The sequence below is a fragment of the Bos taurus genome, chromosome 6, assembly GCF_002263795.3.
Source record: "Bos taurus isolate L1 Dominette 01449 registration number 42190680 breed Hereford chromosome 6, ARS-UCD2.0, whole genome shotgun sequence".
Classification (NCBI taxonomy): Eukaryota; Metazoa; Chordata; class Mammalia; order Artiodactyla; family Bovidae; genus Bos; species Bos taurus.
In genome coordinates this window covers 92473806-92488351 of record NC_037333.1, presented here as the reverse complement: position 1 = coordinate 92488351, position 14546 = coordinate 92473806, and the positions used below count along the sequence as shown (strand labels likewise).

The following is a 14546-nucleotide window of genomic DNA, read 5'->3' as shown; positions in this document are numbered from 1 at the left end:
GTTTTGAGAATCGTTTATATATTCAGGAGTACTTTTTCAAATAAGTATTTTGCAAAATTCTCAATCACTGGGCGTATCTTTTTAGTTATCTTTCAAAGAGCACATGTTTTAAATTTTCAAGAAATTTAGTTTATCAGCATCTTTTTCTTTGATGGGTCATGCTTTTCTGTTTTATATAAGAAATATTTGCTCAATCCAGGGTCACAAAGATTTTTCTCTTACGTTTTCTTTTGTAAGTTTTATAGATTTTGCTTTTACACTTAAACTTAGGATCCTTGCAAGTTAATTTTGTGTATGGTGCAAGGTGTGGATTGATGCTTCTTTATTTTTGCATATGGATATCCAATTGTTCCAGTACCACTATCCTTTCTCTGTTGAATTACCTTTTTATCTTCATGGAAAATCTATTGACTCTATTTGCGTGGGTCTATTTCTGGTTTCTCAGTTCTGTTTCTTTGAACTATATGTGTCTTTCTTTCCATTAGTACCAAATGGTCTGGATTATCATTGCTCTCTAGTAAGGTTTGATATCAGATAGTGGGCATATCCAAGTTTATATTGCTTTTTAGATGGGGAAATATTCTGAAGAAAAGAGAAAAGATGACTTAAGCCATGAAGAATGGATAGGAATTTGACATCACTGAAAAAGATGAGAATGTACATGCTAGAGGAAGTAGAAAACACAGGCTACATGAAGGAAAAAAGGCAGGGGGAAGATAGGGTTTTGGAAAAGTCATAGTCCTGGGAAAATTGGTGTTGAAATTTTCGATCTAGTCTAATTACCTCCTGTTTTCTGAGATAGTTAATTGTATTCCACATCTTTAGATTGAATGGGAGGCAGTAAATACAATAAGCATTAAAGACATTGATTGTTTAATGGAGACCAAGACCTAATTTGGAATGATAGGGCAAGAGTGATAAGCTTTGGTTGTCTAAATTGATTACTAGTGAAATAAAATGAAGCTTGTCTAATAACAGCATTATTTTGGAATTTTGAAGTGCTTTGTAGATTTGTCATTCCAGGTCTTTATTTTTCCTCTTAGAAGTTATGTTTTATGTTGCTGCCGCTGTTGTTTTCTGGTATGCCACACATGGGAGAAAATTTTTGGCTATGTAGAAAAGGAGTTATAGTTTTATTCTTTTTGCTTTTTCCCCGCCTTTTGATAGTATTTTAGTAGACTAACCCTAAAACTTACCTTTTGCAGAGTAATAGATTATCTTTCTGCAACCCTAAAATTTTCTTTCGATTACCGTTTAAAAAAGAAGTATAACAATCATTACAGCTATCTCATTTTTATCCAGGGGCTTTATCTTTACATCAGGAAGCAACAGTTATAACTGGACGTGGAACAACAGACTGGTTCCAAATAGGAAAAGGAGTATGCCAAGGCTGTATATTGTCACCCTGCTTATTTAACTTCTATGCAGAGTACATCATGAGAAATACTGGGCTGGAAGAAGCACAAGCTGGAATCAAGATTGCCGGGAGAAATATCAATAACCTCAGATATGTAGATGACACCACCCTTAGGGCAGAAAGTGAAGAAGAACTAAAGAGCCTGTTGGTGAAAATGAAAGAGAAGAGTGAAAAAGTTGGCTTAAAGCTCAACATTCAGAAAACTAAGATCATGGCATCTGGTCCCATCACTTCATGGGAAATAGATGGGGAAACAGTGACTGACTTTATTTTTTGGGGCTCCAGAATCACTGCAGATGGTGATTGCAGCCATGAAATTAAAAGATGCTTACTCCTTGGAAGGAAAGTTATGACCAACCTAGACAGCATATTCAAAAGCAGAGACATTACTTTGCCAACAAAGGTCCTTCTAGTCAAGGCTATGGTTTTTCCAGTGGTCATATATGGATGTGAGAGTTGGACTGTAAAGAAAGCTGAGTGCAGAAAATTGATGCTTTTGAACTGTGGTGTTGGAGAAGACTCTTGAGAGTCCCTTGGACTGCAAGGAGATCCAACCAGTCCATCCTAAAGAAGATCAGTCCTGGGTGTTCATCGGAAGGACTGATGTTGAAGCTGAAACTCCAGTACTTTGGCCACCTGATGCGAAGAGCTGACTCATTTGAAAAGACCCTGATGCTGGGAAGGATTGAGGGCAGGAGGAGAACGGGATGACAGAGGATGAGATGGTTGGATGGCATCACCGACTCAATGGACATGGGTTGTTTGTGTAGACTCCAGGAGTTGGTGATGGACAGGGAGGCCTGGTGTGCTGCAGTTCATGGGATCTCAAGGAGTCGGACATGACTGAGCAACTGAACTGATACTGATGCATTTCAGTTCAGTTCGGTTCAATCGCTCAGTCGTATTTGACTCTTTGCGACCCCATGAATCACAGCGTGCTAGGCCTCCCTGTCCATCACCAACTCCCGGAGTTCACTCAAACTCACGTCCATCGAGTCAGTGATGCCATCCAGCCATCTCATCCTCTGTCGTCCCCTTCTCCTCCTGCCTGCAATACCTCTCAGCATCAGAGTCTTTTCCAGTGAGTCAACTCTTCGCATGAGGTGGCCAAAGTACTGGAGTTTCAGCTTTAGCATTTGGTGGGGTAGATAACTGGTTATGAAGGAGATCGATAAGGATAAACTGACTAGAAATAAAACATATTGAGTACTAGTATTTTTAAAGGCCAGAAAAATCCTTGGTACTACTGTTTCATCATTATTCAGTTTGTTAGTAAAGATCATAGAAAAAATATGATCATTGGATTAGAAAACCATTTGCTATTATCACCTTAAGTGAAATATACTGATGTGTATTATCCTTTTATCTTTGATCTTATTCCTCAATTTCAAGCCCTTTAAAACTTGCCATTCTTGTTCTGGGTATGCTACTCTTTAATCCTATCCTTGTCCATTCTATAGGTTATCTATTATTCATTACTCTCATCTTCTGTGATAAAGATCTTTTATTCTCCCTTTAGCTGTATGTTTCAGCATAGTGGCTATAGGGAGAAATGCAATTACCTGATGACGGGGAGAAAACTACTAACAAAAAGAAATGAAAAATTGTTTGTGAAATTATTTGAAATTAGAATATTCTATAACTTTATTTTTCACGTAGTACCATGAAAATGGTGTAAGCTCCATGAGGGCAAGGATGCCCTTTGTCTTGTTCACTGTTGAAGTCCTAGTGCTTGATACAGTACATGATGATAGCAGGCCTGCAGTGAATGTTTGCTGAATAAATGTGAAAGTGGTCCGAAACAGGAAATTCCAGAAGTCCAAAGGTAATTTTTTCCTTAATGATGGGTGGCTTTACCATTGTAAAACTTGAATTTTGTTTTGTTTTTGTTTAAAGTGGTGACAGATTGGGAGATACGAAGATTTTGAATGGCTCTTTTTGAGTGTTTCATTATTGAAATGATGAAACAAGTCTGTATTCATCTACAGACTTGAGTTGAATATGTCATTGAAGACAAATGTCACCCGGAGGCCGTTGGTATAGAAGAGGAGTAGGAATGTGGATGAAATTGTTGTTTATCACAAGATGTCTTCTAAGCTCTTGTGATTGCCATCAATCTTTATTTTTGTCAGTATGATTCTACTTTATGCAGTGTGATTTGCTGGAAGCTGTTTTTTAAGTATCAGCTGTGAGCTCCTGGGCTCACAGGCAAGGTATAAATTTTGTGTGACAGTTGTAATGATTAATACTTGTGTATAGTTAAAAATAGATATTGATGAGGAAATAGAAACTTCCAGTGCTGCAGTGCAGTGCTTATTTTTCTTTATTAAAAATGGTAAACTTAGACATATTTTCTCAGAAAGGAAAGTGGTCTTAATGATTAAGGCCAGATGGCAAGGATAGATGTTAGTCAAGGTGGGTATTCAATAAATAACAAATAATGTGTTCCATGATCTTTGGAAATAAATGCTGACAGAAGACAGATTTATTTGAGAATATGTAAAATGTAATAAGACACTGACATCTTGGTCTAAAATGTAAGCAGCGTAGGCTTAATTTTGTCTTCTTTTAACTTTGAGAACTCTACATCTCTGTCTAAGATTTCTTCGCAAACTGCTGTTGAGATGATGACTTAATATGTCTGTGGCTCCAAGTGCCTATCTACTGGTTTATACTTTAGGGTTGGATTCATTGAGTTAGAGGTTTGGTTCACTGTGATTGGAGCATTCTTTCTTATTGTGAATGCTAAATGAAGTAGGATTAATTTCTGAAACTGTGCTGAACTATAGACTGAGATAAAATGACCTTAAATTTAGAGAAGGGGGTAATCTGAGGGAATCTGTGGTTTAACACCATAATGACTTATATCTTTATATCCACTATAGAGTCTGCTATTTTTTTGTTTTTAGTAAGCTTCTCCAGATAACCAAAATTAGCAGAAGCTTAGTTCTGGCCTTTAATAGTTGCTCTGATTTGGCTCAGATTATTATTTAGTGGGGAGGACAATGGGCAGGGAGGAGTCACGTTGCAGTATTTTCCTCGCCCCAGATACAAAACCTGAGATTTGGGGTTCCTTGGCAATAGTGTATTTGGTGGTAATTCATGTATATTTTGCAACAATTTATTCATTGAACAGCGTGTTATATAGGAATCTTGTATTTTATTTACAGTTTGGGAATTGTAAATTTTTTAGGGCAAAGTAGCCCTAGTGTTACATACAGTGTTACTTTCAGCCAGAAAAGGACTGGAATACATCTTCCATGAAGTTAGTATTTTACAAGTTTACTTGAAGTTTTTGCGTAATTTTACAGACGACTCCAAGAAATAAACTAATGAAAATCTTCACTGTATGTCATAATTAATCATCCTTCAGTGATGATTTTCTTTCAGGATAGTTCACGTAGAAACTAAGAAATAATCAAGTTCTTTGTTCAGGACTGACAGTTGCTCTCAGAACTAGATTTATACTAGATTCTGCGAAGCCTGCATTGGTGATATAAGATTCAAGGAATGGAGGAGAGAGGATGGCAAGTTCAAAGAAGCTTATGTAGTCAGTATTTGGGGAGCTATGTGGAGTATTTTTCATAGTATTGAAGAGTGCAAGTTAAAAAGGCTGTTTTGTGAAGGGGGTTTTAGTTTACTCTTGTTACATTAGTAGGATCCCCTCCCCAGTGTAAATTAGGTTGATGTAATGGCATGATCCTTTGGGAACTGATGTAAGATATTGCAGAAATGAGAAATTCTTGGAAAAACCAATTGAAAAACCTGCCTTTCATCAATTTAATAAAGTTAGAGGAAGGAATTAGCTGTTAGACTTTACAAAATAAAACATTTCTCTTCCTTGGATGAAGTGTGTCCATCCAGTATTTAAACCTTGGACTGACCTGTATCTTAGACTGTTGAGAAAGCACATTATCAGTGTCACATTTAAAGATTTAAGTTATAGTTGAATTATTATTTTATACATTAAGTTATTTTGAAATAGGTTTTTGTGATAATGTCTCCAAGATGGAAGATTGATGCTGAGAAACTGAACAGGAAGATAAAGCTGAATAGGAGGTTCAGTAATGCCAATTTCTTAAATTTGAGCTAAGTTTTTAAGTAGCATATTTGAAAACCTGATGCTTAGGACAGTAGTGATCACCAAATCTATAGACTCTACTAAATTAGTTAATGCAAATAAGTGTTTTAACTTCAATCAGACTATCCAAATTTAGTGTCACTTTGAAGGATTAAATGACTTGTATTTTTATTGACTTCCTAATCAAATCCAAAAGAGACCTTTGATGCGTAATATAACAGTATTAATTGTACTTTGGTTTTTACATATTATAGACATTGGTAAGCATTTTATGGATATGATAAACAGATTTTGTAAATTTTAATACTTACAAAGATGGAGAGATAAAAATTTTTTAAAAGAAATATAGTTCTTATATAGTAGCAATTTCAGATATTAACATTTGTGGGCCAAAAGAGATGATGACTATTAATCTCCTCTCTAGATTTCTAAATTATTTAGGGAAATTGATTAATGACCATTTCATGAGATTAATTTTTAGAAGAGCATTGACTGTTAATTGGACTAGGTGGGAGAAAGCTGGTAGTTTTTAGGATTAAAAAGCACATGATCATTCCACAAATACTTACTAGGTGCCCACTGTGTGATAGGAGTGCTTTGCAGTGGTAAAGAATCTGTCTGCCAATGCTGGAGATGTGGGTTTGATCCCTAGGTCAGGAAGATCCCCTTGAGTAGAAAAATTGCAACCCACTCCAGTATTCTTGCCTGGGAAATCCCATGGAGAGAGGAGGCTGGAAGGCTACAGTCCATGGATTGCAAAGAGTCAGATACAACTGAGCACACACACATGTGATAGGAACTGTATAGAGACAAAGAGGATATACCTCCATTCTCATTATCCCTTAAGTAACACACTGTCCAGTGGTAGCCATGGTTAAACTGCCAAATTAAGTTGACCGATGCACTTTTTTTTTTAATTGGAGTATAATTGCTTTACAGTGTTGTGTTAGTTTCTGCTATACAACAAAGTGAATCAACTGTGTGCATATATCCCTTCCCTCGTGAATCTCCATCCCATTTCCCCCATCCCTCCCCTCTAGGTCATCACAGAGCGCTGAGCTGAGCTCCCTTTGCTGTATATATAGCAGGTTCCTACCAGCTATCTATTTTACACATGGAAGTATATATATGTGTATATATATAATCTCCTGATGTGTCCCACTCTCCTCTTTTCCCCGTTGTATCCACCTGTCTGTTCTTCATGATTACGTCGCTTTTCTTCCCCTGCTGTAGGTGCATATATACCATTTTTTGCACTATGTTTTATGAAAATGATTTAAAATTAATGAAAGTTAATTTGAAAATTTCATAGTCTTAGTTTTACCCATTGTTATTGTTGATGAATTTGTAGCATGTCTTTGGATCTGAATCCATTTGATTTGGTTTTGCTTATTAATCTTGTGTTTTTGTAGAATCTTACATTAGTGTGTAGGAGTATCCACAGAGATACATGTTTCTTATGGTGCATAGTAGAAATTCTAAAAACCTTATTACCTAAAAATGTTATATTCAGAAATATTTTACATAGGCCACATAGGGTAAAAATCAAGTTTTTCCCCTGTGAAAAATGATCATACTCTTTGTGCTGTATGAAGATCCGGGACATTTATGGAAAATAAAACATGTTTCAGTATCACACAGTTATGTGATAAGATTAGAGCTGAAGAGCTTAACCAGGTTTGGAAGCTAATTACTGTTAACAGATGAAAAAAATCTGGAAAACTTCCTCTTTGCTCCTTTTAGTAAATGGGAAGAAATGACGGTTTTTCCTTCAGAAATACTAGGGCAAATTATGGGATGGGAAATTTTGATTGTACTCTTATAAACTAGCTTTGATTTCTTGATACATAATAGAATTCTTCCTGTTTTTCTTTCTATGTAACAAATTTCAGACCATCTGAAAGTAACTCTTCCATTGAGATAGAGGTTCTAAACTACTTGGAAACAGTCCCAGTTTTAGACATTTGGTTTTGGTGTCTGTATGTATATCTGTGTGTGTTAAAGTGTGAGCAAAGAAGCAACTATAAATAGTATGCAGATACTGATAGATGCTTTTGAATTGTGGTGTCGGAGAAGACTCTTGAGAGTCCCTTGGACTGCAAGGAGATCCAACCATTCCATCCTAAAGGAAATCAGTCCTGGGTGTTCATTGGGACGACTGATGTTGAAGTGGAAGCTCCAATACTTTGGCTGCCTGATGGAAAGAGCTGACTCATTTGAAAAGACCCTGATGCTGAGATTGAGAGCAGGAGGTGAAGGGGATGACAGGGGATGAGATGGTTGGATGGCATCACTGACTCAATGGACATGAGTTTGGGTGGGCTCTGGGAGTTGGTGATCGATAGGGAGGCCTGGTATGCTGCAGTTCATGGGGTCTCAAAGAGTTGGACATGACTGAGCAACTGAACTAAACTGAAATGATAGCATGCAGGAGTTTAAGACCTCTTGAATGGTTATTTTTATGGCCATTTGTCATCTGATTCATACATTGCACACTTGAGGAGTTTTATGTCTATTTGGTTGTCACTGATGATTGTTCAATTATTTTTGCAGTTATATAAAGAAAACTGTATAATACTACTTTAAATTAGGGCAGCCATGTAACTCATCATCCAAATTGGACACTTTTGAGCATTATATTAATAGTGACCTAAGAGTAACAGATATAAACCAAGATTGGCCCATGTAAACCAAGATATATGATCTTAATTAAGATGCTTTTGATTACAAGTAGCAGAAAACACAAACTAGTAGTTTAAACAATAAGCAAATAGACTGGCTTGTATAGTCGAAAAACCCAGTGCTGAAGAATGCTACAGGAGTGGTGTGGTGAGGACTCTGGCTTTGTTTCTCTGTTTTCTAGTCTCTGACTGCTATGGCTGGCTTCCCTTCTAGTTGTTGAATGATTGCCAAGAGTAGTTGGGGTTATATTCTTTTTCATGTATGACCAATAGGAGAAAGAAGCTTGCTCTTCCCATAAATGTAAAATTAGTCTTAAGCCTAGTGATTATTAGATATTTCTGAACTAATCTCTGTGACAGGGAGAATATCTTGTGCTTATTGTTTTAGACATGGAATATTTGAATAGCATGAAGCAAGGAGGATAGAATTACCTTGGTTCTCTTAGACCAATCAGAGTCCATCAAGGAAATTCTCAAAGGGTCAGTCTGTGTTGGAAAGCACAGCAGCTAAATGAAGAGGAAGGGGTGCAGTGAATGTTTGGGAAGCAACGACCATGTTTTATTGTGAAGTCCAGTGTCCCTGCTTCTTTGCATTTTCCTTGAGGCCTCTGTTACTAAATTCCTGCAGCCTAGCCTACTTTGCGTGTGTTTTCCTTCTAATGAGAATTTAAGGGTAGCCTGGTAAGGGGGAAGCCAAAGAAAACTTAGCGTCCCATTTTTCTCCCTCTGTTTTTATGTATGACTATAATAATTGGTCATCTTTTTTCTTTTTTCTCACAGACTAATAGGGATGCCAAAGGAAAAATATGATCCTCCAGATCCTCGCAGAATTTATACCATCATGTCAGCAGAGGAGGTAGCCAATGGGAAAAAATCTCACTGGGCAGAATTAGAAATCTCGGGTGAGTGAAATCTGAAACATTTAATTTGGGATAGGTGGCTCAGACAGTAAAATGTCTGCCTACAATGCAGAAGACCTGGGTTCAATCCCTGGGTTGCGAAGATCTCCTGGAGAAGGAAATGGCACCCCACTCCAGTATTCTTGCCTGGAAAATTCCATGGATGGAGGAACCTGGAAGGCTACAGTCCATGGGGTTGCAAAGAGTCAGACACGACTGAGCGACTTCACACTTCACACACACATAATCGCAAGAATGAACAAGAGTTGAGTATTGCATTTTTGTCATTGCTATACATTTTGAGTTAGATGAATTAATTGAAAAAATCCAAATGCTGAGGTACTTGCTGCTGCTGCTAAGTCACTTCAGTCGTGTCTGACTCTGTGCGACCCCATAGACGGAAGCCCACCAGGCTCCCCCGTCCCTGGGATTCTCCAGGCAAGAACACTGGAGTGGGTTGCCATTTCCTTCTCCAATGCATGAAAGTGAAAAGTGAAAGGGAAGTCGCTCAGTTGTGTCCGACTCTTGGCGACCCCATGGACTGCAGCCTACCAGGCTCCTCCATCCATGGGATTTTCCAGGCAAGAGTACTGGAGTGGGGTGCCATTGCCTTCTCCGGCTGAGGTACTTACTAGTGTTCAACTTACTGTTTTATCTGTGACTAAATGTCTTTGTTTCCATTGTTTCTTTTGAGATTAATACCATGGGCCACAGGTGGCATCTAGAACTGAAGGCATTGGGAGTGCAGTTTCTAAGTAAAACCTGCTTCTTTGATATAATAGATTTTGTTTTTCTATCACAGAGTAATCATTTTTGCAAGTTGATATCTTTGCCATCATCCTATCATCCCATTGTTGGCAGAGTAGGAATCCTAAAAGCTATCTGTTTATTCTATAAAGTGATAACTGCTACATGACTTTACATGTTTAGGATTTGTTAAAATAGAATCTGATTTCTGAAAACTCATAACCCCAGTCTAATAGTGAGAAAAACATCAGACCAACTGAAGGACGTTCCACAGAGTGATTGTCAGGGTCCTGAAAACAAGGAAAGAATGAGAAACTGTCATAGACAAGAGAAGACTAAAGAGACATGGCAACTAGATGCAAAATGGTATCTTGGATCAAATCTTCTAACAAAAAGGTGTAAAAACTGGTGAAATTCAAATAAAGTCTGTAAATTAGTTAATAACGAAAGTAGTAATCTTAGTTTCCTAGTTTTGACAAATGTTCTTTTTTGGGCTTCCCTGGTGAATCAGATGGTAAACAATCTACCTGCAATCCAGGAGACCCAGGTTCGATCTCTGGGTCAAGAATATCTCCTGGAGAAGGGAACTGACTCCAGTGTTCTGGCCTGGAGAATTCCATGGACAGAGGAACCTGGTGGGCTACAGCCAATGGGGTCACAAAGAGGTGGACATGACTGAGTAACTAATTCTTTCAGTTAACAGGCTTCCCTGGTGGCTCAGATGGTAAAGAATCTGCCTGCAAGGCAGGAGACCCAGGTTCTGTCCCTTTAGTTGCTAAACTGTGTTTGACTCTTTGTGACCCTACGGGCTGTAGCCTGCCAGGCTTTTCCCAGGTAGGGATTTCCCAGGCAAGAATACTGGAATAGGTTGCCGTTTCCTCCGTCAGGGGATCTTCTCCACCCGGGGATTGAACCCGGTCTCCTACATTGGCAGGCATGTTCTTTACTACCGAGCCACTAGGAAACCTTTTACAAATGTACAGTGGTAATATAATATGCTAGTAGTAGGGAAAACTGGCTGGGGGGTGTATAGGAACTGTGTTGTCTGGTAACTTTTCTATAAATCTACAATTATTACAAAGTTAAAAACTTAATAAAAATAAAAGTATAAGTACAGTTTTTCTTTTATGAATCGATATAATACAGACTGTACATAGAATGTAATTTTTTCCTCAGTAGGCTTTCATTGGAAGAGCTAAACCCACATTAGAGTATAGCAGGAACTATGTGTATCTTCGATAAAAAGTAGCTGGGTGGATAGGTGATTGGTAATTTTAAAATAATGAATATGAGCAAATCCTACTAGGTTAACCCAGGATTTCTCAACTTGGCACTGTTGACACTTCCGGGTAGACAGTTCTTTGTGGTTGGAAGTGGTTGTGGCACATCGATGTTCAGCAGCATTCCTGGCCTCTACCCACTAGATAGTGGTAGCACTCCTCTGGTTTTGACAACCTAAAATGTTTCCAGATTGCCAGAGTCCCAGTGTTGTCTCTGGTTGATAATCCCTTGGTTACCCTTAGGTAAAAACTTAAGTGTTTTATTTATTAGAACCTCTATCACTTGAAAACTTTGTTTCCTATTAAAATGCAAAATCCTAGTTAATACTTTAAGCCTGATTATAGACAAGGTCAAGGAACCTGTGATAGAAAGAACCCTGGACAGAAGATCTAAATTTGAGTCTACTGCTTGATAGCCACACGAAAAACAACATTGCCCTCTGTACCTTCCACTGCTCTTTTAATCAGAATCTTTTACCATTTCACTTTGGTAAAAAGTTTTTAAAGTCTCTTCATATAAGTTTATTGTTAAGATAATACCACGTTTTACAGAAGTTGAAACTCTGTGATTTGCTTAGGCTTAATATGGCTAGCAAATGGTAGAAATTAGGACTCTGAATCAAGTCTTCTAGCTTTTTCCAGTATGTGTTCTACCATAGCTGTCAGAGGCTGACTCACTGGTAAAGCGTAATGTGTGACCATTTCCTGGAGTGTGTTGCACTTAATGCAGAATCTTAAACCAGATTTATTAATGTATAATTGAAATATGAGAAAGCTGGGGAAGATATCTTCTTTGGGAGTAAAATGATTTTCCTGGTGGCTAATCTAAGATTAGTTCTAAATCATAGCAGTTACTCTTGTCTATTTAAAGTATGTAGACTAATTCAAACCCTAGGTGTAGATTAGCCTTGTACTGTTAATTTTCATGAAGTATGTGAGAAGTGCTTTGTTAGTACCATGACTTAAAAAAAATTCATGACCATTCTATTGCAAAAGCTCAAGTCAGCCCCATGCTTTCTCCTTGAGACATGTGATCACCCTCAATCCAAGGGTCTCCTTGTTATATTGTGTTTTATTTTAATACATGGTAGATTTGTGAGAAAGAATGGTGGTCAGACAAAAGTTGCATGGAATTAAAGAAGGACCAGTTATGTTTGGAAGCAGTCAAAAGCATTTAATGCAAAATTAAAATGTCAGAGTATCTGTATGCATTTATGGGCTTTTCTCCCACTTTTTGGTGCTTGTAGCTCATTTTTTGTCTTGGACCTAGGTTTAATGAGTCAATATTTTGCCTTTTAGGTAGAGTGCGGAGCTTAAGTACATCACTTTGGTCATTGACACACTTGACAGCGCTGCACCTAAATGACAATTACCTTAGTCGCATTCCACCTGATATTGCCAAGCTTCATAATCTGGTTTACCTGGATCTGTCATCCAATAAACTCAGAAGTTTACCAGCAGAACTAGGAAACATGGTGTCTCTCAGGTGAGAACATATAAATGTGACACAACTGTATAAAATTGTAAATTTACCAAATACAAATATGGGAGGTTACTCATCTTAAAGTAAGTAGGCTTTCCATATGTATGTGAAGATTAAATGATATAAATTGTCTAAGCACAGTACTTGAGTTGGCCTTCATAGAATGCTTCTTTTCCTTCCTTCCTTTAAATTTGGAGTTTTCTAGCTGGAAATGTGCGTGTATTACCAATTTCTTTTGACAGACTTGAGGTGGGATAGGGCTAAAATACTTTATTCTTGCTTTACACTCAGGTGACAAATCTCATCAGAATTATTTGGGGCTAGACTAGTAGTAGACTGGAGTGGGTTGCCATTTCCTCCTCCAGGGGATCTTTCCGACCCAGGAATTGAACTCACGTCTCCTATGTCTCCTACGTTGCAGATGGATTCTTTACCCATTGAGGCATGGGGGAACCAATGAAAACAAAGATTGCTTTCCTGCCTTTTTACTGCTGAGTAGTAATGTTAAAAAATTGCTATCATATGTTTAAATTTAAACATTTAATATTTTAAAAATCTTGTTTTTTCACAATCCCTTTACTGTATGTGTTTTTTTTAATACTTCTTAGGTGTCTGATTTTATACCTTTTAGTCATTAATTAATAACACTGGCCATTTATTTTCTCTATAATCTGCCCCAAATTTCACAGTCATAAATTCAGATCTTCATGTGTGCTGTCCTGTTTATACTATCCTATGCTTTATTTTTAATGTTTATATTTTCTGTCAGTGATTGTTGTATCTTGAAGTGATTATAGTTGTAATGCTATGAAATTTGAATGGGTTACTGGCTACTGTGTAGTAAATCCTGAAGTTTATTAAAAAAAATTTTTTTCCCCTGTGATTGAGGCTGGGTTTGAGGATATCTGCTATCTTTGGGTACATAAAATCTCTCTCTCTCTTGATTTGTATCTGAGAGGAATTTTGGGTGAGCGACAAAAGGGAGTGGATTTGAGAGTGATACACAATTCCTATATCTTTAATTTGTGTTCGAGAATGAGTAAATTCATAGAAACACTGTTAATGAATGTGGTAGTTATAACATTTTGGAATGAATATAGAGAAATAATGCCTTGATTGTAGATATCACTCATGGTATCTTAAAAGGCAGGTTAAGAACAGCAACTGTGGATATGTTAATAAAGTTTGTTTTTTTTTTTTCTTTAAAACAGGGAATTGCTTTTAAATAACAATCTGTTACGGGTTTTGCCTTATGAACTTGGTCGGCTCTTCCAGCTACAAACTCTAGGTTTGAAAGGTGAGTGATTTTTCTTTTTTATTTTTTTATTTTTATTTTTTTTTTTTTTTAACATGGTTAATTTTTTTTTTTCTAATTTTATTTTATTTTTAAACTTTACATAATTGTATTAGTTTTGTCAAATATCATAATGACTCCGCCACAGGTATACATGTGTTCCCCATCCCGAACCCTCCTCCCTCCTCCCTCCCCATACCATCCCTCTGGGCCGTCCAGTGCACCAGCCCCAAGCATCCAGCATCGTGCATCGAACCTGGATTGGCAACTCGTTTCCTACATGATATTTTACATGTTTCAATGCCATTCTCCCAAATCTTCCCACCCTCTCCCTCTCCCACAGAGTCGATAAGACTGTTCTATACATCAGTGTCTCTTTTGCTGTCTCGTATACAGAGTTATTGTTACCATCTTTCTAAATTCCATATACATGCGTTAGTATACTGTATTTATGTTTTTCCTTCTGGCTTACTTCACTCTGTATGATAGGCTCCAGTTTCATCCACCTCATTAGAACTGATTCAAATGTATTCTTTTTAATGGCTGAGTAATACTCCATTGTGTATATGTACCACAGCTTTCTTATCCATTCATCTGCTGATGGACATCTAGGTTGCTTCCATGTCCTGGCTATTATAAACAGTGCTGCGATGAACATTGGGGT

General features: G+C 37.4%; 1 protein-coding gene across 3 annotated transcripts in view; it reads left to right on the top strand.

Annotated features, from left to right (window-relative positions):
- CNOT6L (CCR4-NOT transcription complex subunit 6 like) overlaps nucleotides 1–14546 on the top strand; it is a 115826-nt gene that overhangs the window by 39528 nt on the left and 61752 nt on the right. For 2 of the 3 annotated variants that reach the window (XM_024993211.2, NM_001191523.2), the window contains exons 2-4: nucleotides 8960–9081; nucleotides 12405–12591; nucleotides 13800–13885. In XM_024993211.2, the coding sequence (XP_024848979.1) occupies nucleotides 8970–9081; nucleotides 12405–12591; nucleotides 13800–13885 (385 nt within the window). In that variant the 5' untranslated portion in view covers nucleotides 8960–8969. Of the gene's footprint in view, nucleotides 1–8959; nucleotides 9082–12404; nucleotides 12592–13799; nucleotides 13886–14546 lie in introns of those variants that run through there. The other variant, XM_059887509.1, reaches the window with a different exon arrangement.